This window comes from Macaca nemestrina, chromosome 2, assembly GCF_043159975.1.
Source record: "Macaca nemestrina isolate mMacNem1 chromosome 2, mMacNem.hap1, whole genome shotgun sequence".
Taxonomy (NCBI): domain Eukaryota; kingdom Metazoa; phylum Chordata; class Mammalia; order Primates; family Cercopithecidae; genus Macaca; species Macaca nemestrina.
Window position 1 is genome coordinate 101,311,960 of NC_092126.1, and position 23,411 is coordinate 101,335,370.

Below are 23,411 nucleotides of genomic sequence, written 5' to 3' on the forward strand. Positions count from 1 at the left end.
CTAAATACTTCCGAGACGCCCGAGTCCTACTCCGACGTGGGTGGGCTTTCCCATTCTTTCGAGAAGACAGGGAATTTGGGCTTCCGGACTGGCCGGGAGAACAGATTTTACAGAGGTGCCGGGGTGTGACAAGCTCTCTAACTGGAGAATGAACGTTTCACACTTTTACCAGTTTTACACCCAATTGGAATGATTTTATTAGTGCCCATTTCCCGTGCTAGGCTGGGGGCTCCACCAAGGCAGAGAGCCTGGACAGGCTTGACACTTAGTAGATGATCAATAAGTACTTGTTGAATGAGTAAATGAATGAACCAGGGCTCCCTAGGTCAGGACTGTGTCCCTAAACCTAAAGAGCAAGGCCACGTGCCCCCTTGACTCCCAATAGCAGGGCCATGTCTTTACCTGAGACCCTGGAGAGTAGCGCTGGGCTTCCCACAGACACCAAAGGACAGGGTGCCTTGTGGTCCCCAACCTCGTGTCATGACGTCCCCAACCATTTTGATGGCAGGGTCACGGCATGCCTCAGGCTCCAGAAGACAGCTGTGCCTTTCCCACTCCCACCTGGGGAGCACAGCAGGGGTCTTCCCTTACCCCTACTGGCAGGATTGCGTGTTCCCCAGAGACAGTGGAGGGCGGAGCTGGTGCCTTCCCACTTGTCCCCTCCTCGCCATCCTCTAGGGCAGGACCGTATGAACCCCTCAGATTCCCCAGTGGAAGAATTGTGGCTCCACCAGATCCCAAAAAGCAAGGCCCGTTTCCTACAACCTCTGAAGGAAGGTCGTTCTCACTCCGCCGCCTACCTACTACTACCATCATCAGACCCTCGAGGGCAGTGCTGTGGACCTCTCCAGATCTCAAAAGGCATATTCCTACTTCTCACGCTCCCACATCCCCCGCCTCCAGACCTCGAGGGTAGAGGTGGGCGCCCCCGCCTCCGCACTTTTGCGCGGGGCTCCGGATTGTAGGGCAGGGCGGCGCTTCTCGGAAAGCGAAAGCCGGCAGGGCGGGGCGGGGCGGGTGTCGTAGGAGAAAGAGGAAGCGCTGGCAGACAATGCGACCCGACCGCGCCGAGGCTCCAGGACAGCCCGCCATGGCTGCAGGAGGTCCCGGCACTGAGCCTGCGGCCCCGGTCTCCTCCACATCCTCCCTTCCCCTGGCTGCTCTCAACATGCGAGTGCGGCGCCGCCTATCTCTGTTCTTGAACGTGCGGACACAGGTGGCGGCCGACTGGACCGCGCTGGCGGAGGAGATGGACTTTGAGTACTTGGAGATCCGGCAACTGGAGACGCACGCCGACCCCACTGGCAGGCTGCTGGACGCCTGGCAGGGACGCCCTGGCGCCTCGGTAGGCCGACTGCTGGAGCTGCTTACCAAGCTGGGCCGCGACGACGTGCTGCTGGAGCTGGGACCCAGCATTGGTGAGGACGTCCCCTTCCTGGCCTCGTACCTGGGGGGTGAGGAGGCTGACTTTCCGCGGCCTCAGCATCCTGTCTCCCATGGAGAGACCCCATTTCCTGCCTCGGGGGCCGGAGAAGCCTGCAGAGGGAGAACCATGCGGGTCCCGTTCCTTCTTAATAACCGGGACTGGTTATTAAGAAGGACTGGAGAAAGGTCCGGAGAGGCGAGATGGAAAGAAAGCAGCTTAGGCAGAGGCTTTCAGGTAGGACCAGGAGTCAGAATCAGGCTTCTGTGGGGGCATCTGGGCTGTTTCAAGTAGAGCAACAGGACAGGTGGGGCGACTGACAGTGGACTGTCTTAGAAATCTCAGATCCTGGGGAAATGCAGCCCTTCTTTCTACTCAGTGGCACTTACATAATATACATGCATAGGCGTTGGGTACAGCTGCCCACAGACAGGCACACCTTCTGGGTTGGAATCACTGCCCTCACTGCACCATAACCAGTGGGTCTCCTGAGCCTTTCTGGCATGCCCAGCGCCTTGCTCACATCTGCCCTGGGTCCTAGAAGAAGCAGACCTACCTTGGTACCATTCTCAGGATCCCTAGGAAGGGACAGAGATACAAACCTGACTTTGATGGCCTTCCAGAAAGCCAGAACACCACTGACATCCCTTTGGGTCAGTGAGAGCCAGTGGGAGCTCAACTTCTTAGAGCTGTTGAACTGCTCATGGCACCAGTGAGCTGGGGAAGCCCTCTAGAACAACCCAGCCAGAGGAGGTGGGACAGCTCCTGGATCCTGACTGCGGGTAAAGAGGTGGGCACTCCCAGGGAACCTGCTTTACCCTGTCTCTTCCCCACAGAGGAAGATTGCCAAAAGTATATCTTGAAGCAGCAGCAGGAGGAGGCTGAGAAGCCTTTACAGGTGGCCGCTGTAGACAGCAGTGTCCCACGGACAGCAGAACTGGCGGGCATCACCACACTTGACGACCCCCTGGGTAAGGGTCCAATACTGTTCCCATGGGACAGGTGGAATAGGACACTGTGGCGTTAAGAGCATGGGTGTTGGAAGCAGATGGGCAGTGGGACCTTGAGCAAGTCACTTAATCTTTCTGAGCCTCAGTTTCCTCACCTGAGAAATGGAGATAATAGTCTTACATCTGGATTGCTGTGAGATGCTCATGAAACAATGTCTATCTCGTGGTTAATCCAGAGCTTAGCCCCTGAGGTATTCATCTTTCCTCTCCCAGGAAGGGCACTTTCTCTGAGGAGTATCATCTTGGGAAGGGTACAGGGCCCAGGGTTGCCTAGGCAGGGGACTCTTGGCTGGACCCCTCCCAAGACTTCCCATGGAGCTCTGACCACCACCCTTGTGCTGTGCACCCAGGGCATATGCCTGAGCGTTTCGATGCCTTCATCTGCTATTGCCCCAGCGACATCCAGTTTGTGCAGGAGATGATCCGGCAACTGGAACAGACAAACTATCGACTGAAGTTGTGTGTGTCTGACCGTGATGTCCTGCCTGGCACCTGTGTCTGGTCCATTGCTAGTGAACTCATCGAAAAGAGGTTGGCTAGAAGGCCGTGGGGTGGGTGGGTGGATGCATGAAGCCCTGCCCTGGGGTCCAGATACTGGGCATCTCTTCCTAGCTGTGCACTGTCCAGCCTGGGCACAGTGGGCTCTTCCCGAAGCTATTCCCAGGGGATATGCTGGACTAAGTTGCCACGGGACCTGCAGCCCGCCCACTCTTCCCTAGGTGCCGCCGGATGGTGGTGGTTGTCTCTGATGATTACCTGCAGAGCAAGGAATGTGACTTCCAGACCAAATTTGCACTCAGCCTCTCTCCAGGTAAGCTCAACCCTGCTCTGGCAAGATAATGAGGGAATGTGTAGGTGGGGCCTCTGGATTGTCAGCCTTCCCTCCCCAAGGGCTGTGGATGCAGTACCAAAGAACCGCTGAAGATCTCTGCACACCTGAGCATGTGTACATGTGTGTGCCTTTTTGTGTGAGTGAATGTGTGCCAGGGTGCTTAGATGGGGGATGGCTGTTGTTAACCCCTGTGTTGAAGACTGGGCTTGTCCCACCATGGGGCAAGGGCCTGATGCCAGCATGGCACCCCTTGGCTTGCAGGTGCCCATCAGAAGCGACTGATCCCCATCAAGTACAAGGCAATGAAGAAAGAGTTCCCCAGCATCCTGAGGTTCATCACTGTCTGCGATTACACCAACCCCTGCACCAAATCTTGGTTCTGGACTCGCCTTGCCAAGGCCTTGTCCCTGCCCTGAAGACTGTTCTGAGGCCCTGGGTGTGCGTGTATCTGTCTGCCTGTCCATGTACTTCTGCCCTGCCTCCTCCTTTGGTTATTAGGAGGAATCTGTGCTCTACTTGCCTCTCAATTCCTGGAGAGGCCAACTTCACAGACACATCTGCAGCAGCTGGACATCACATTTCATGTTCTGCATGGAACCAGTGGCTGTGAGTGGCATGTCCACTTGCTGGATTATCAGCCAGGACAGTATAGAACAGGACCAGCTGGGGCTAGGAGAAGGACCAGCAGAGCCAGCTCTGCTCTGAGCCATTCATACATCTTCAGCTTCAGTTTCCTCACTTGAGGAGTAGGATGGGGAGAACAGAGAGTAGCTATGTTTGAATCCCTGTAGGGAAAGGTGAAGCATAGCTCCGGGTCTCCTGGGGGAGGGCAGTCTTGGTTGCGGGAGAGCTGGCTGTTGCTGGACTACATGTTGGCCACTGCTGTGACCACGACACTGCTGAGGCAGCTTCTTCCACAATGATGCCTACTGATGCTTCAGTGCCTCTCTGCACACCTCCCATTCCACTTCCCCACAGGGCAGGTGGGGAAGCAGGTTGGCCCAGCACAAGGAGATCCCACCTTGAGCCTTATTTCTTAATGGGCCCACCTCTCATCTGCATCTTTGACACCTCCCAGCTTCTGCCCAACCTTCAGCAGTGATGAGTCCCCAAGAGACTTGCCTGAGCAGCTTGAGCTGCTTTTCATTTCCGCCTGTCAGGATGCCTGTGGTCATGCTCTCAGCTCCACCTGGCATGAGAAGGGATCCTGGCCTCTGGCATATTCATCAAGTATGAGTTCTGGGGATGAGTCACTGTAATGATGTGAGCAGGGAGCCTTCCTCCCTGGGCCACCCTCTGAGAGCTTTCCCACCAACTTTGTACCTTGATTGCCTTACAAAGTTATCTGTTTATAAACAGCGACCATATAAGAGCCTCCTGCCCCAAAGCTTGTGGGCACATGGGCGCATACAAACTCACACACAGACACACACATATGTACAGACGTGCACTCTCACACACACAGGCAGCTGCATACAAACGTTTCTCTAGGTACAGCTCCCAGGAACAGCTAGGTGGGAAAGTCCCATCATTGAGGGAGCTTAGGCTCCCTGAACAAAAATTGGGCACTCTTGTATTCCTTTTCTCTTGTGTCTCTACTCATTGAAACCAAACTCTGGAAAGGACCCAGTGAACTGGTATTTATACCTCTAATGAAGCACAGAGAGAGGAGAGCTGCGTAAACTCACACAACAATGAACTACAGACATAGCTGTTCTCTCCCTCCTTCCCAGAGTGATTTGTACGTTACTCTCAAGCTGTCCTTTGGGGACAAGGTGTCATGGTCTTAAGTGTCTGTGCCCCAGGGCAGACCTTAGGACCCTAAATCCAATAGAAAATGCATCTCTTTGCTCCACTTTCAGCCAGGCTGGAGCAAGGTGTCTTTTCTCAGGATCTTGGGAGGGAATGGAGGCCCCTCTATGTATGATCTTGTTGAGGTGTTTAGCTGCCATGCACCTGTCCCCCTTTAATATTGGGAATTTTAGAGCAATCTCAAGAAGCATCTTCTACATATTTTGTATGCATTATAATAATTTCAAAGATATCTGAGAAAAGCCTATATTTGCCATTCTTCTGTATCCTGGAATACATCCTGCATCCTGAGTTTATCATAATAAAGAATATTCTACCTTGGAAACTTTTGTGTGTTGAGTGGAAGAGGTTTGGAAGCAGTAATGTGGGTAAGAGAAGCTGGTCCACTGGGTGGGTTCCAGTGGATTTGGCAGGGGCTTCCTGAAAGCTGGGCCCCCTCCTCATAGGTTCAGTCCTCAGCAGGGCTGCAGGCAGAACCAGGAATACTGATCTCAGCTAAAGACACTCAGGAGACTGCCCTCCTCTGGCCATGTTCAATCTTTTCTGGGTTGTGCCATGCTCCTGGGCCCTGGCCCAGTCTTTGAGTAGGGGCTAATCTATGCTCCAAAGAGTCTGGAGGACCCCCCAACTCTAGTCACTGAGCACTGCACTGTTATTCCTATTAATCTTCTTTGGGCACATCTATGTTAATCCTAAAGGTACTGATCTATTTTTAAAGCAAATGTATTGCTTTTTCACTGTTTAAGAAAATTTGGAAAATACAAAGAAAAAAACTCATAATAATCCCAGAGAGAACTCTAGTGACATTTTAGAGTGCTCAGACATTGTCAGTGACAGTAGCTTTTGTCTCAGTGGTCTATCTGCTGCCATGTCCTGGCTCTTGAGCCACTTGGATGCTGGAGCCTCCCCAGCCTTGCCCCTGTGCCCTCAGGTACTCCTGGGAAGGCCCTGTGTACTCAGAGAACTCCTGAGGCCGAACCTTTCTCTCCAGCATCCCCTGGGAAGCAGAGCCACAGTGTGGCCCTGGCGGTGCCCCCAGGGTCTGCCATGTGCTGCCTATGGCTGGGGAGACAGTCCTGGGCTGGTCCCCTCTTGGGAAAAGCCTCTCTTCTCTCAGGCCAGGCTGTTGACCCAAATGTGCGCTCCCCACCCCTATCTGACTCTCACACTCCTCACACCTGCCTGTCTCCAGTGCCTTCCTTCCCATTAGCTGGGTTCCCAAATGTGAATAAAGCTTCCTCTTCTCATTTTCAGTTTTAGTCCTCTAGGAGCATTCAAAAGAGAAACTTTCCTTTTTCAATAAGGAAAATTTACTGCTGAAATTATCAAAGGCAAAGCAGGAAACTTTGGAGGGCAGCAGCATAGTTGTAATTCAAAACTACGATTCTGCATGACGATGGACATGGATTTCGCCACAAGTTAATGACCAGGGAGAGAATTGGAGAGAGGGATTTCCTCTAGATGAGATAAGACTTGGGTCATAAAGATCAAATGCACTAATATAGTATGGCTTTGTTGGTTGCTGGTTCAAACTGACCAATTGTAAAAAGACAATACTGGGTCATATATCTGATAAGGGGTTAATATCTGGAATGTATTAAAAAAAAACTCTTACAACTCAACAACAAAAGAAACAAACAACCTGGCCGGGCGCGGTGGCTCAAGCCTGTAATCCCAGCACTTTGGGAGGCCGAGGCGGGCGGATCACGAGGTCAGGAGATCGAGACCATCCTGGCTAACACAATGAAACCCCGTCTCCACTAAAAATACAAAAAAATTAGCCGGGCGTGGTGGCGGCGCCTGTAGTCCCAGCTACTCGGGAGGCTGAGGCAGGAGAATGGCGGGAACCCGGGAGGCGGAGCTTGCAGTGAGCCGAGATCGCGCCACTGCACTCCAGCCTGGGCGACAGAGCGAGACTCCGCCTCAAAAAAAAAAAAAAAAAAAGAAACAAACAACCTAACTCAAAAATGGGCTAAAGACTTAGACAGACGTTTCTCCAAAGAAGATATACAAATGAGGGACGGGTGTGGTGGCTCACATCTGTGATCTCAGCACTTTGGGAGACTGAGGTGGGTGGATTGCTTGAGCCTAGGAGTTGGAGACCAGCCTGGGCTACATGGCAAAACCCTGTCTCTACAAAAAATACAAAAATTAGCCAGGCGTAGTGGCATGCACCTGTAGTCCCAGCCACTCGGGAGGCTGAGGTGGGAAGATCGCCTAGGAGACGAAGGTTGCCACGAGCCAAGATTGCGCCACTGCACTCTAGCTTGGGCAACAGAGCGAGACCCTGTCTAAAAAAAAAAAAAAGAAAAAGAAACAAACAAAAAGAAAAAAATATACAAGTGGCCAATAAGCACATAAAAATATGTTCAATATCATTAATTAGGGAAAGCAAATCAGAACCACCATGAGATAGATACCACTTCATACCCATTAGAATGGCTACTATAAAAAAAATATATATATATATATATTTATATCTTTATATATACACCAAGCATTGCTGAAGATGTGGAGAAATTGGAACCTTTGTACACTTTTGATGGGAATATAAAATGGTATAGCTGCTATAGTAAACAGTATGGCAATTCCTCATAAAATTACAAACAGAATTACCATATGATCCAGTGATTCCACTTGGGAGTATATACCCCAAAGAATTGAAAGCAGGGTCTTGAAGACATGTTTGTACACCCATGTTTGTAGCAGCATTATTCACAATAGACAAAAGGTGTAACCAAGCCAACATCTATCAACAGATAAATGGGTAAATGAAATGTGGTATATATGTACAACAGAATTTTACTTAGCCTTAAAAATGAAAGACATTCTGATATATGCTGCAATGTCGCATAATAACGCTAAGTGAAATAAGACAGGCTGGGCACAGTGGCTCATGCCTACAATCCCAGCACTTTGCGAGGCTGAGGCGGGTGGATCATTTGAGGTCAGGAGTTCAAGACCAGCCTGGCACACATGGTGAAACCCTGTCTCTACAAAAAATACAAAATTTTGCCAGGCATGGTGGTGCATTCCTGTAATCCCAGCTACTTGGGAGGCTGAGGCAGGAGAATCACTTGAACCGAGGAGGCTGAGAACCCAGGAGCTGAGATCATGCCACTGCACTAATAGAGCAAGACTCTGTCTCAAAAAAAAAAAAAAAAAAAAAAAATTCACACAGCAGAACACTGGGCGGGTAAGGGTGGAAGATGAGGGACCGCACCATCAATTTAGGGGAACATTGTCCCCACTGGCTATTTGCCAGATGATACAGAATGTTTTAAATGCCCTTGGGGATGTCTGGTTCTGAGACAATATAGAGTAAAAACACTTCTGCTTATTCCCTCTGCTAAGTACAGGCAAAACACCCTGGACATTATATAAAACACAAATATAAGGAGACTCTGAAGCATTGAAAGAAGAAGATAGAATGGTTAGGGACCTCAGGACCTGTGGAATCACATGGCACTGGCCTAGGGTTTTGTTTTTGCCTATGCCTAATAGATCTCAAATTGAGTATGGAGAAGGCAGAAAACTATAAACTAATGAGTGCAGGTAAAGGAAAAAAAAAAAAAAAAAAGGAAAACCTGCACTTACTAGCCAAAGGACCAGAAAGGGACAGTCTTGCAAGAAAGAAAATTTGTACAAAATAACCACTCCAGCTAAACCATAGAAAAAATTGTAGTATTACCTACACCCTGCCAGTAAAGACCAAATGGGGAACCTAAACTTCCACTCCCACCCACTTGGGTGTCAGAGGGAGTCTAGCAGAGAGTCAACACTTTCACCACTGCCCAGCAGTAATGTCCTCTATCATGTCAGTGGAGGCCAGATGGGGAGTAGTAACAAGGCATCCTTCTCCCTCCCAGCCAAGGCTGTATCAGGGGAGGCTTAGTGGGCAGCCTGAACTCTCATCGTGACCCAGCAGTAACTAGGCACTCTCTCCCTTGTTCTCCCTCACCTCTACCCTGGGATGTCAATAGAGTAACCTGCACTTCTACCTCCACCAGACAGCATTGTTTTGATGTCAAAGAAGGCTAACTAAAACAGAAGATCTAAAAGAGATCCAGCCTCATAACATAGCATCCAAAATGTCCAAGGCTGAAAATCAGTCAACATACCAAGAACCAGGAAAATCTCAACTTAAGCAAGAAAAGACAATCAACAGATGCTAACACCAAAATGACACAGATGTTAAAATTTTCTGAAAAGAACTTTAAAGCAGCCAGTGTAAAAATGCTTCAATAAGTAATTGTAAACATCCTTGAAACAAATTTTTTTAAAGTCTCAGAAAAGAAATAGAAGATATAAACAATTAAATTGAAACGTTAGCACTGAAAAAAAAAAAAAAGAAAAAACTTACTGGATGGGTTCTGTTGTAAGATGTCGATAGCAAAGAATCAGTGAACTTGAAGACAAACCAATAGGAACCACCCAATCTGAACAAAAGAGAGAAAATAGGCTGGAAAAAAATTAAGTCTCAGTAATTTGTGGGACAATAAAAAAAGTCTAACATGTATGTCATCAGAGTCCCAAAAGGAGAGGAGAAATAATTTGGAGCTAAAAAAGTATTAAAATAAATATGGTTGAAAATTTGCCCAATATGGCAAAAAAAAAACCACCACTAACAACAAAACCCATAAACCTATAGAGCCAAGAAGGTGAGCAAACCCCAACCATTATAAACCCCAAGAAATCCACACCAAGGTACCTCATAGTCTAACCTCTGAGAATTAAAGACAAAGAAACAAATATTGCAAGCAGCCAGAGAGAAATGATGCCTTACCAATAATGAAAAAATTTTTGAATGGCAGTAGATTTCTTCCATCGGAAGCCATAGAGGTCAGAAGACATTGGCACAACATTTTTCAAAGACTGAAAAAAAAACCTGTCAACTCAAAATTCTATATCCAGTGAAAATATTACTCAGGAATGAGGAGGAAATCAAGACATTCTCAGATGAAGAAAAACCATGAGAATTTGTCAACAGCAGGCCTACCCTAAAAGAATAGCTAAAGGAAGTTTTTGAAAAAGAAAGAAATACAAGAAAAAAAATCTTGGAATACTAAGAAAGAAAAACAAGAGAACCAGTAGAAAGATGTGTAAATTGAGTAAGCTTTCATTTTCTTGAATTGCCAAAATTATATCTGATGGTCTAAGCAAAAGATCAGTTTAGTGGTTACGTGCAGGATAGATTAAGGAAGTTGATAAGCATAGTGGTAATTTCTGCTTCAGGCAATTTCACAGACAAAAAAGAGAAATGTAATGACTACTGGCTAGGAGAAGAAACTCTGGGATCCCCACAATTTCCTCTTTCCTCAAAATATCTAACCCACCAGGTTACTTCCTCTCCTAAACACTCCATGCATTGTCTGATGTAGTTTTCAACTTATGTACAGGAAATATTTGCGACAGCTATAAATGAGGGAGAGTCAAGGCACTTAAACAAAGAAAGGCCTCTATATCTCACTGAAACTGATAAAACGTCAACACAAGTAGAACTGTGATAAGTTAACATATGTATAATGTTATACCTAGAACACCTACTAAAAAACCTGTTCAAACAGTTACTCTCAAACACTATAAATAAATCAAAATGAAATTCTCATTTCATTTGGAAGTGCCCAAATTATAGAGCTGGAGAATAGATCAGTGGCTGCCAGTGTTTTGATTGGGTGAGGGAGGGAAGTGGGTGTGACTACAAAGAGGCAGAGCTTTAAGATGTTGCAGTACAGGCCGGGTGAGGGGGCTCACGCCTGTAATTCTAGCACTTTGGGAGGCCGAGGCAGGCAGATCACAGGGTCAGGAGATTGAGACCATCCTGCCCAACACGGTGAAATCCCGTTTCTACTAAAAGTACAAAAAATTAGCTGGGCATGGTGGCACACACTCGTAATCCCAGCTACTCGGGAGACTGAGGCAGGAGAATCGCTTGAACCCAGGAGGTGGAGGCTGCAGTGAGCCAAGATCGCGTCACTGCACTCCAGCCTGGGTGACAGAGCGAGACTCTGTCCCAAAAAAAAAAAAAAAAAAAGATGTTTCTTTTTTTCAGGTAGCTTTGTATCTTGATTTTGGTGGTGGTTACACAAATCTATATATGTGATAAAATGGCATAAGACTCTACACACGTTATACCAATGTCAAGTTCCTGGTTTTGATATTGTACTATAGTTATGTAAGATGTATTCATTGCGGGAAATTGTGCTGAGGATATAGGAACTTCCCTGTACTATTTTTGTAACTTCCTGTAAATCTACAATTATTTCAAAATAAAAAATTCAAATAATTTTTAATTTAATATAATTAATATAGTTTAATACTGTATTAACATTAAATTTTATTTAATTTATTAATTAATAAGTAAATATATAAGTAAATTTTTTTTTTGAGATGGGGTCTCGCTCTGTTGCCTGGGCTGGAATGCAGCAGCATGATCATGGCTCACTGCAACTGCAACCTCTGCCTCCTGGGCTCAAGCAGTCCTCCCAGTTCAGCAACCTGAGTAGTTGGGATTACAGGTGCACACCACCACCACAGGCTACTTTTTTTTTTTTTTTTTTTGCAGAGACAGGGTTTCACCATGTTACCCAGGCTGGTCTCAAACTCCAAACTCCTGGGCTCAGGTGATCCACCTGCCTCAGCCTCCCAAAGTGCTGCTGGGATTATAGGCATGAACCACTGTGCCCAGCCAGAAGTAAATTTATTAATATTGATACTGAAGCTTACTAATATTTAATAATAATATTTTATATTAATAATATATAATTAATGTTATTTAAATATTTTAATTAAACATATTTTAAAAGTAGAAACAAAAGCCCCTGGGTGCTTATGAAATGACCAAAGCTTAATTTTCCATCTTGTTTTTTAAAGGAAGAATATTTTTCATTATAAAAGTGATTGCTGATAACTATATGCATATGTAAAAGAATATATATTTTCAACCACAATTTCATTTTATGTTGAAAAAATTGACCAACTTGGCTTTTCAGGACCTACTTATTATATTGGTCCAGGTCAAAAGCAGCATATGAAGCTAAGCTAGGCATGGCTCTGTTCTCAAGAAACTTAAAACCCAGTGGAATAATTGAAGCACAAACACAGAAGATTTGAAGAACTCAAGAGTTAGACAACAGAGTCCTCCATAACAGATGCGCTGGCTGGTTCCAAAAACAGTATGTCCTACAAGTCTTGCAGACAGGCCTCTGTGGGACAGAGGTCTTGAAAAGATGACATTTAGGGGCTTTGGAAGGTGGCAGAACTGGTAGGTAGACACCAAGAGAGGAAGGAGATTCAAGCAGTAAGGAAATAATTTAAGCAGAAGGGGAAAGTGAGAGGCATATTTAGGAGCAGAGAGTAGACTGGTAGGACAAGACTCCAGGTTCAGTAGGAATGACTGGGGGCACTGGAACTCAGGCTGCAACAGGGAGCATCGATTGTGTCTGGTTAGGAGGGAATTGTTAAAACCAGAGTGTGGAGAAAATTAGTTTAGTGGTCGTATGCAAGATAGATTAAGGAAGTTGATAAGCACAGTAGTAGTTTCTGCTTCAGGCAGCTGCTCAAACAAAAATGAGAAATGAAGTGACTGCTGGACAGGAAGGAGAATCCGTAGTCTCCAGAATTTCCTCCTTCCTCAGATCAAATGACTCCTTCCAGTGTTCCTTGTCCTAAACACTCATGCATTAATTCAACTTGCAATGACCTATCCCTGAGGTCATGAGGGTGGGCCAAGGCCAAGGCCATATGAGGTAGGTCTCATGTGGCTCTGGTTCAACCAGATTCCTCTGGTTGCTTATCCATAAGTGAAGATGAATGTGTTTTAAAAACACCAAGTTCAGCAGCTTCAGGTGTTACCTCTTTCTAAAGCAGGGCTATCCAACAGAAAGATAATCTGAGCCACATATATAATTGAAAAATTTCTAGCAACCACATTAAAAAAGGTAGTAAGAAGCAGGCAAAATTAATTTTAATAACATTTTATTTAACCTAAGGATCTAAAACATATAGAATATATCTAAAATATCATTTACATAAAAATTATATTTCTAAAATATTATTTCAACATGTAATCAATATAAAAACTATTGATGATATTTTACATTGTTTTCACATTGAGTCTTAAAAAGGCACTGTGTATTTTACACTTACAGCCCACATCTCAATTTGGACTAGCCACATTTCAAGTGCTCAATCACCACATGTGGCTAGTGGCTACTATATATTGGATTGTGCTTCTAAAGAATGCTGCTACTCAAAGTGTGGTCCCTGGACCAGAAACATTGACACCATTTATTAGAAGTAAAGACTCTCAGGGCCTACTCCAAACCTAATTCATCACGTTCTGTACTTTGATAGGAGCCCCAAGTGATTAATAGACATAGAAAGGTTGAGAAACATTGCCCCATGCACTTGGGAAGAGAGATCTAGGATAACAGTGTTTTTGGCTACCCACCATCAACATTCCATCTCCTCATTTAGATTCCATGCCATGATTTCCCTCCAGACACTGACCAAAACCAAAGAGTGCCTCTCTCTTTTTCTGAGCACTATGATTGGTTCAGGTATGTCACGTGACTTGACCAGACTCAGTGAGACACAATGATTCCTTTGGTAGCTCCGACTGTGATTGAATGTAAAAGGTTATAAATTCTGGAGCCACTTTGAAGAGTGACAGGAGCAGAGCCATCATGCTCCAAAGTGGCTCCAGAATTTATATTTGTGTATGAAGGTTTCCGTATAAAGCCTGTAAATAGAGAAAACCAGATACTGATGACATCATGTGAGCCCCTGCTTCAAGCCTTACTGCCAGAATTTTCAGATATGTGAGCCAGCAAATTCTCTGTTTAAAATAGTTTGGGTTGTGTGCTAGATATTATCTGTCTTCTCTTCCACATCTTCCCTTGTTTTCCACCAGGCTCTGTGCCCCAAGATAATGACCTTCAAGGATTACATCAACAGGTTCCCCTTGCCCACTGGTTTCCTGTTGGGCTTGGCCAATGGGAGGCACCAGTGGGAGATGAGAGAGCAGGAAGAGAACGAAGTGAGGGTATTTATTCCCTTGGCTCTCTTCTTGTGGGATTGCTGAGGGCTGATTATACCTCGCTACAAAAGGCTACAGCTACTTTCAGGCAGTCTTCTCTCTCTCCTACTTTCTCTGCTTCTAGTAGGCCTTAGTCCTCTTGCTCTGTCAGGCCTAGGAATGATAATGGCTCCTGGAGGTGGTTGGCCCTAGTGTACTGCACTATTCCATTTGGTTTTCCTATTCCTTGCCCATGACTGCATGGCTCTTTGCACCAGGTTTTGTGACCCAAGGTATTGACTGGCTCCCCTTGCCCACAGGTTTCCTCTTGGGCTTGGCCAATGGGAGGCATCAGTGGGAGATCAGAGAGCAGGAAGAGAATACTTCCTTTATTAAACTGTCCTCAAATTGTCCATTTTGAGTGTGCCATTTGTTTCCTGTTAGGACCTGACTGGCATAGTAATTGGTATCAGGAATAGCCTGGAGCCAAGTCCAGCTGAGTCCAACATAGATCAGCCAAATACAATCTGATCTGCAGACACTTGAACAAGAAGTAAATGCTTATTGTTATCTACCACTGATATTTTGTGGTTGTTTGTCACATAGCATCTTTGTGGCAATAACTAACCAACGCCCTTTGTATGGTCATGTGATTAAGTCATGAGCAATGGTATGTAAGAGGAAGTGATATATTCAACTCTTAGTTTGTGACCTCGACAGAAAGGTGTGTGCCTTTTATTTTTAAAACCTTCTCATCTCATGCTGCAGAAGTGTGGGTGTGGTGGTGGGAGCTGAAAGCTGCATGTTGAGGATGGCAGAAATGAGACGGGTAGAGCCTGGGTCCCTGATACTACAGAGTTGAACTATCGGTCAGGACTGCTTACACTCAGACTTTTATGTCAGAGTGATTTCCTTTTTTTTTTCTTTTAGGCAGGGTCCCACTCTGTCACCCAGGCTGGTGTGCAGTGGCGCAATCTCAGCTCACCGCAACCTCTGCCTCCCGGGTTCATGCGATTCTCCTGCCTCAGCTTCTCGAGTAGCTGGGATTACAGGTGCATACCACCACACCTGGCTAATTTTTGTATTTTTAGTAGAGACAGAGTTTCACCATGTTGGCCAGGCTGGTCTCAAACTCCTGAGCTCAAGCAGTCCATGCACTTCGGCCTCCCAAAGTGCTGGGATTATAGGCATGAGTCAAGGCACACAGCCAGAGTGAAATGGATTTCTATCTGGCCATTGTTACAGCAGGAATGCTGGCATCCTAATGAACTTTGGGGTTTCTGCCATGAGCAACCGAGACAAAATGGGCTTGCTGCAAGCCCCTCGCAGTGCTCCTGCAACCCCAGTCCCTCCATGTCCACGATAGTCTACTTCCTGTTCTGCTGTGGGTCCTGTCCACTTTGCTGTTGAACAGTGGGCCCATCCGTAGTCTGCCCTGAATCACTACTGTTCCTGTCACAAGGGTCCCCTTTCCTGCTCTACTGATAACTGTGTGGGTGTATCCAGCTTCATCGAAGGGCTGGCTGTAACTGGACAATTCATATGTCTGCTAATTTAAAGCACAAAAATCATTAGAGTGGGTATGCACATTTATAACTCAGAGATATGAAGACAGTGTAGCTTGTTTTCTATAATTGAATCTTTTGCATGAACCCCTGCCCTGCTGGATGGGACGGGGAAAATTTAGCTTGCCAATTAATAATATTATCAGATTTTTTTGGTGTCTTTGTGAGTAACCTGATCACTCTTAGGCAAACGCTGTGTTTTAGGCCTCCTTCCCTTCTTTCTTCATCTTGCCAAGATGGTGTCTGGGAGTCTGGGAAAGAGAAGGCTCATGTGACCTTGTGGTGGAAAGAAAGGGTTGCCTTGGATCTCTGTGAGCAGGTCCTTGTACTGTCCTCTGGCTCTGCCATGGAGTGCCTGACCTGATTTTATTCCTGACTTGCTATGTGTCACCTGCTGAGATGCAGCGGGCCTCATATGGCCTTAGGAATGTGATGTCAGCATCCAGCACTGAAGTCTACAGTTCCAAACATTTTCTTTCAGTCACAAAGTCTCACCTCTGTAGGCTTTCATTCCAACTCTCTGTACAGGCCTCCACAATACTTCCCCATGCCTTCATGGGGCACAGGAAGCTCTTTTTCTATCTAGGATTAGTAGGCGTTAAGTTCTTGGGCAGGGCATTCTGTAGGACAGTTATATGTAATTCTATGTAAGGGGTCAATGTGGAACTTTATTACACTCATGCTCAACTAGACACTGCAGAGCTAATTGAATTAGCATTTACCTAAGAGAGATCAGGTGACCCATAGTAGGAGGATAATGTCTTCACTGCCTGCTGGATGGGGTCCACTGCCATTCACCAGGAAAACAGCGTCAGTTCTAGGGGCCCAGGCCTCTTTGGACATTGGAAAATGATCTCCTGTTTAGGTAGATTGCTCACAGCTGTGCACACAGAGAATCGTTCATAAATATTGTGAATTACATTTGATAGAGACTAAGGGGCACTTTAGTTCCCATTTCCTGATGTCTTAAAAATTTCAATTCAAAGCTTACACAGGCAAAGCCCTCTCTAATTTGGTAGACCCTGAACCCTAATTCATTTGTTCAGGTTGGGTTCTAAAGGAAAACAAGGCAAAGAAAGCTCCACAATGCACTGGGAATCGAATAGAAAGCTTTTATTTCCGTAATCAGATTTTGCAATAATAAATTAGGCAGTGCCATGGGCAAGCAATGATGCAGCAGTGGTATGGTGTGAATGACATTACACAGATGTCTGTTTTTCCTGTTTTTCCTGAGTAAGCAGACCTGAGTCAAACCATTCAGCATTGTTGCCCAATCTCTGTCTCTGTAACGCTTTATTCTATTTCCATCAACCTATAATTACCGGCTATCCCTTATTCAACACTTAAAATAAGCCAGGCACTGTGCTAAGCATTTCCAGGAATTTCTGGAGCAAGTTTCTTAACCTTTCTGAGTTTTCTCATCTGTAAAACTGGCATAAAACCTCACAAGGCTATTTTACTGATTAAATGAGGTGTTTATATCCCTTAGTGTGTTGCCTAGCACTTAAATCTAATGGCTGCTCAGGGCTTTTTATCTGAATTCATGTTATGAAAGTAGGCATTATATTACATGCTGTCTGAATCTATTCAGATCCTGAGTTCAGAGAGTGGGGGATACCAAGTTATCTGAACATAAACATGAATATCCAGTTCCTGGGTTTGATAGTGATGGATACCTGTAGTTTTGAATGTTTTATAAATTACAGCTGCCCCTCAGAGATACTCCTGCCCAAGGTTGAGAGTTCACTAGCATATCTTTTTGCAAATTTTTCTAAGAAGGGGAGAAAATCAGCTCTTCATAAGTTTTCAGATTGTCATTATGCTGACAGGACTTAAGGTGGGCAAAAAACGAAAACCCCAGAAAAATGCTTTACTTCCTTTCTAGTCATAGGGTATTTCCACTCCTCACAGGGGACCTACAACCTAATCTGAAATACAGAATATTCACAAAGAGAGAAGACTATGGGTACATGGCACCATAGGCTAAGTACCCAGAAATGGTCTGAGGGAGGTGGTAAGCATATACAACTGCCCTCAGGGCTGGAACAATCTCAGAAAAAGCATTCCAAGGGGTGTGGGTGGAGCAGGGAGGGTGGGTCATCAGTTGAACTGGGCAAAGCAGGTAAGATCTGGACAGGTGGAGCCAAAGAAAAGTGGCATTCCTGGAAGGAGTAATAAGCTGAGCACAAGGGCTGAGGGAGGCACAATGAGACCAGGTGGGAATGGAGCATGTTGGAGTCTCCTCAGAGTGAAAGAGAGGAAGGGCTGGGGTGGGGGTGCCATAAACACTGGTATTTACATTTTGAAACATACTTAGAAAGAGCACATGAACATTTATGAATAGTTGAGCATGTGTGTACCCATCATCCAGGTTTAGAAATCGAATATGACCCATATCTACTAAGTCCTCCATGTGCCCTACCTGGGCTGTAGCCTTCTCCTTCCCCCTAGAGCTAATCACTAACTTGAATTTTTTTGTTGTCTCCTTGCAGTAAGATTATTCAATTGTACTTTGATCTTTTTGTGAATGCAATCACACTCTATGAATTTTTCTGTTACTTTGTTTCTATCAGCATTGCTGTGTGTGTGTGTGTGTGTGTGTGTGCGCGCGTGTGCGTGTGTGTGTGTGTGTGTGTGTGTGTGTGTGTGTGTGTTGGGGGGTAGTTGTTTTGTTTTTCAGGCAGTCTCACTTTGTCACCCAGGCTGGAGTACTGTGACATGATCTTGGCTCACTGCAACCTCTGCCTCCTGGGTTCAAGTGATTTTCGTGTCTCAGCCTCCCTAGTAGCTGGAATTACAGGTGCCTGCCACCTCGCCTGGCTGATTTTTGTATTTTTAGTAGAGACGGAGTTTCACCATGTTGGCCAGGCTGGTCTTGAATTCCTGACCTCAGGTGATCCACCCACCTCAGCCTCCCAAAGTGCTGGGATTACAGGTGTGAGCCACTGCGCCTGGCCTGTTTTGGCACTCATCTATTTTATACAGCTGTAGGTAAATTCTGCTGCTGTATAATGTCCATTGTATGAATACTTTTACATTCTATTTGGGTGACTTCCTTTACTTAGCCATTACAAAATTTGCTGATGTAGGTATTCTAGTATATATTATTTGGAATACAAGTACAAAAGTTTATTTTGGTTGTATACCAGGAGTGGAATTGCTGGGTTGTAGGGGAGGCACAGGTTCCACTTTGCTAGGTAATACCAAGGTTTTTCAGGGACGTTGCATCAATTTTCATTCCAACTGTCAGAAGATGAGTTTCTGTTTTCCTCATTTTGGCCAACATTTAGTATTCTCCAGCTTTTTAGTTTTTACCTATTGGTGAAGGGTCAAGTGATATCACATTTTAGTTTTCGTTTGCATTTTCCTGATTAATGCAGCTGAAGTTTATGTTTATGGGCTCTCAAAATATTTTTGTGGAATCAATCTTGGAGAATTGCTTTCAGCAATTTAAGTCATGTTGTGTTCTTTGGTATTTCTCCTTATAAAGAGCTCAAACAATACACAGAAAGCAAATGTGTATTGCACTTCCATGTACCTTCCAGGACTTATTCTATATATTTATGTACAGGTAGAAATTGAATTTATTTTACAAGTTGCTTGTTTACCTTAATATAGATCATCCTATTTCAGTATGTACAGTCCTTCCTTCCTTCCTTCTTTCCTTTCCTCCCTCCCTTCCTCCCTCCCCCTTTCTCTCTCTCTGTCTCTCTCTCTCTCTCTCTCCCCCCTCTCTTCTCTCTCTCTCTTTCTTTCTTTCTTTTTTGTTTTTTGAGACAGGTCTCACCCTGTTGTCCAGGCTGTACTGCAGTGGCATAATCACAGCTCACTGCAGCCGCAACCTCGTGATTCTCCCACCTCAGCCTCCCAAGTGTCTGGGACCACAGGTGCACACCACCATGCCCAGCTAACATTTATATTTTTTGTAGAGACGTAGTTTTGCCATGTTGCCCAGGCTGGTCTTGAATTCCTAGGCTCAGGCGATCTGCTTGCCTTGGCCTCCCAAAGTGCTAGGATTAAAGGCATGAGCCACTGCACCTGGCCTACTTCATTCTTCTAACTGTTGTATAATGTTTCATGGTATGGATGAGCCATAATTTTACCAGTCCACACTTTCTCAATTAAGTAATTTTTAAACAAGTAATATGGATTTATAATATCCAAAATATAAAAGAGGATATATCCCTCCCACTCCTTTTCCTCAACAAGTTATTGCCTTTGGCCTGGAGGCAGCCAAAATGGGCATTTGTGGTAGAAATTGGCTAGATGCTCACCAGTCCCATCTGTTTCTTCTTCCTGAGCACACAGAAGCCATTTCTCAGTTTCCTAGAGTTAGGTTGGAGTCAGATGACTTGGTCTGACCAATACAATATGGGAAGAGGTAATGGATACAGCTGAATCTTGGCCCACTTTGTGGTGTTCTCTTTCTCAACTGACTGGCTGGCTGAAGGCAGAGGATCCAGCAAAGACTCCAAGAAGGCCCCAGAAGATGGTGGTGCCACAAGATGGAGACAGCCAAAATATTTCATTCTCCTCTTGAAGGAGAGGGACCAGAGACATCTGCACTGGACTTTATGTGTGTTAGAAAAAAGCTTTTGGGTTAAGCCATCCAGATTTTCAGGTTGTTGCTTCAGCTAGCATCAATTACATTAACACAGAAAATGTCTTATGTGTCCTGAGATGTTCCACATAATACACACAAGCAATTACCAGTCCTCTATCAAAGAACACATAGGCTGTTTCTAAATTTTCTCTGTTACAATAATGCCACAATAAACATCCTAATTAATTGGGTTTTCAGATATATTAAACCTTCAAGAGTGTTTGAAATGTTGCAGGCACTTAGAAATCTGCTCCACCCCAGTCAGGTATTTCCCATCTTTTGCTCAGTTTAGCTTCAGCTCATCTAGTTGGCATGGTGCCAGCCTGGAAGAATCTGAAACTCCTTTCTGGCTCAGAATCCAGCTTGATGCTGAGGCTGTACTTTCTTCATGGAGAGATTTTTTTTTTCCCTACAATAACATTTATACATAGGCATTTTTGCAGGTCTTGAGTGCCCATCACTTTAGACATTCATTTTCTGGGATTGCCAAGCTGTCAGTTTGTCACCAGGCTCCAGACTCCTAGCTCGCGTATGTCTCCTCTACTCTCACACTTCATCTGTTTAATCTACACCATGCCTGAATGCATGCCTCTGCAGGGTACTATTCTAGGCACAAAGTGAAAAGCTCACCTAAGGGGGTTTGGTTGTTATCGCCCTCCCATCACATTAAGTGTGACATGTGATAAGAGATAGATGGGAGGGAATAAATTCTAGCAGTCTATAATTGGTCCTGGTACTGACATGAAACTGCTAAGAAAATCAGCTCAGGTCAGAGGTATAAGGTTGTACTTTTCTTTATATTCGGGTTTCTCACATAGAGTACACATTAATTTTTAGACTTGAATCAAAGGAGCCTATAAAACTTGAATTGTTACAGCTATAATTCCCCACTTCAAGACATCACTAGTCTTGAAATCAGTCTTTTTTCCTCTATTCTGCAGGCACTAAAAGCAAAGCCCAATGCAAATAAGTTGCTTAAGGGCAATAAAGTAAGAAGGAGAAGCATGAATATACTTTTGTTTCCCGTTTCTCAGTTCAGACAGTGAGTCTCAACTTTTGGGTTTATGCACAGCAGCAGATGCTGTCTATACTGGGCTCATAGCCTTTGAGCCTACTCTGGAGTTTGGTTTTAGAGAGTTCTAACACAAGAGGAGGACTGCCTATGTCTGCATGAGTGCATTCTCCAACCTTAGGAGCATGCTTTTCCAAGCACTGAGCTGGGTAGAGGTGCAGGAGTGTTAACACCCTAAAGAGGAAGAGAGTTGGTGGGATAATAGCACAGCTTCCTTACCTCTTAGTGAGACAATTCTGAAATGTGTTCCATAGTTTCCCAGATGGCTCACAGCAGGATTAAGCCTGGTTGCCCACACAGTGACCCCTCATTAACACACCCTTAATGACTATCCTTCCTTTCCTTTCTTACTTCTCCACTTCTTCAAAAGTGGAGTTGCCTCTTGGAGTCACCTACTAAACAAACTATTTGTACCCAAATCCTGGTCTCTGAGTCTGATGTTAGGGGAGCCCAAACTAAGACAAGGGCTCCTTTGAAAATGTAAGGAAAAATAAGGTCCCTCTCCTCAGGAAAATATGCCATACTTCCAAGAAACCTAGGTAGGATTTGGTGAAATTCTGATAAAAGGGCCACAGTTCCAGAATCATCCTACCTTCCCTCTTCCCCATCCCCTAAAGACTACTGACAGAGCTATATACAAAAAGCAGCAGCATAATATAATAGGAATAAAAGCATTTATTAAAAGTTTCAAAAGTGCCCCAAATCCCCACTGTACCCCGTTTAAAATACAATTGACTCTTGAAAAATGAGGACATTAGGGTTACCGACCACCTGCACAGTCAAAAATCCATATATAACTTTGGGCCCTCCAAAACTTAATTACTAATAGCCTACTGTTGATCGGAAGTCTTACTGATAACATAAACTAGATTAACACATATTTTGTAGTTACATGTATTATATACTGTATTCTTACAATAAAGCTACAGAAAAGAAAATTTTAAAAATCTAAGGAAGAGAAAATATATTTACTACTCATTAGGTGGATGTGGATCATCACAAAGGGCTTCTCATTGTCTTCGCATTGAGTAGACTGAGGACAAGGAGGAAAAGGAGTGGCTGGTTGGTCTTGCTGTCTTGGGGTAGCAGAAACAGAAGAAAATCCATGTATTATTACGAGTAGACCCCATAGTCCAAACCTGTGTTGTTCAAGGGTCAACTGTACTCACCACATGGCTGGCTTCCTAACTATTCTCTGTCACAGTATACTTGCCTTTTCCTACACGATTTGCTTAGTTGCTTACTGTTTTCTACGAGAGTGTTCCCTGAAAACAGAAACTGAGTCTGCTTTGGTCAACTTTATACTCAGTGTTTATGACAATACTCTCTTTCACATGGAAGGTACTCAACAGGCTGAGAATGAGGTTGAGGTTTGGATTCTGACCTCAAAGAGCTGCCAATTCCTTGCATATTAAAATCACAGAATCCCAACCTCTATCAGGCTACATGGAGAAAATCAAGGAGACAGGATAAATGAAATGAACAGATCTGCAGAGCTGGTTCTGGCTCAACTAATCCATCAAGCTATGCTTGTGGAGGAGGCAGAACAAAATCCATTGGTGACCCTGCCTGCCAAGAACATGGGCCAATTAACATCTCGAATTTTCACTGTTAGATTAGCAGCTCCTTTTCACTGGGGAAGGGGAAGAAAGGAGGAAGGTTGCCAAAATCTCTCCCTGAAGTATATCCTATTATATTTCTATACCTATTTTTTATATATTATATATATATATAATTTCTTTTTTGAGATGGAGTCTCACACTCTTTTGCTGAGGTTGGAGTACAGTGGCATGATCTTGGCTCACTACAACCTCTGCCTCCTTGGTTCAAGCGATTCTCCTGCCTCAATCTCCTGAGTAGCTGGGATTACAGGTGCCAGCCACCATGCCTGGCTAATTTTTGTATTTTTAGTAGAGATGGGATTTTACCGTGTTGGCCAGGCTGGTCTCGAACTCCTGACCTCACATGATTCACCTGCCTGGGCCTCCCAAAATGCTGGGATTACAGGTTTGAGCCACTGTGCCAGGGAGAAAAACAAAAAACAAAAAACAAAACTGAAGTATGTCCATGGGTCA

The 23,411-nt window shown here is 44.9% G+C and overlaps 1 protein-coding gene across 2 annotated transcripts; it reads left to right on the forward strand.

Moving 5' to 3' along the window:
* Positions 1 to 1,022: 1,022 nt before the first annotated feature.
* LOC105480196 (MYD88 innate immune signal transduction adaptor) lies at positions 1,023 to 5,408 on the forward strand. 2 transcript variants are annotated; one of them, XM_071091454.1, is made up of 5 exons: positions 1,023 to 1,418; positions 2,260 to 2,394; positions 2,784 to 2,945; positions 3,153 to 3,244; positions 3,527 to 5,408. In XM_071091454.1, exons 1-5 carry the CDS (start codon positions 1,052 to 1,054, stop codon positions 3,545 to 3,547), a joined length of 777 nt encoding a protein of 258 aa, XP_070947555.1. In that variant the 5' UTR covers positions 1,023 to 1,051; the 3' UTR covers positions 3,548 to 5,408. The 2 variants fall into 2 exon arrangements, with proteins under 2 accessions (XP_070947555.1, XP_011737049.1); XM_011738747.3 differs by having other exon boundaries at positions 1,028 to 1,418; positions 2,784 to 2,964; positions 3,527 to 5,407.
* The last annotated feature ends 18,003 nt before the right edge of the window (positions 5,409 to 23,411 follow it).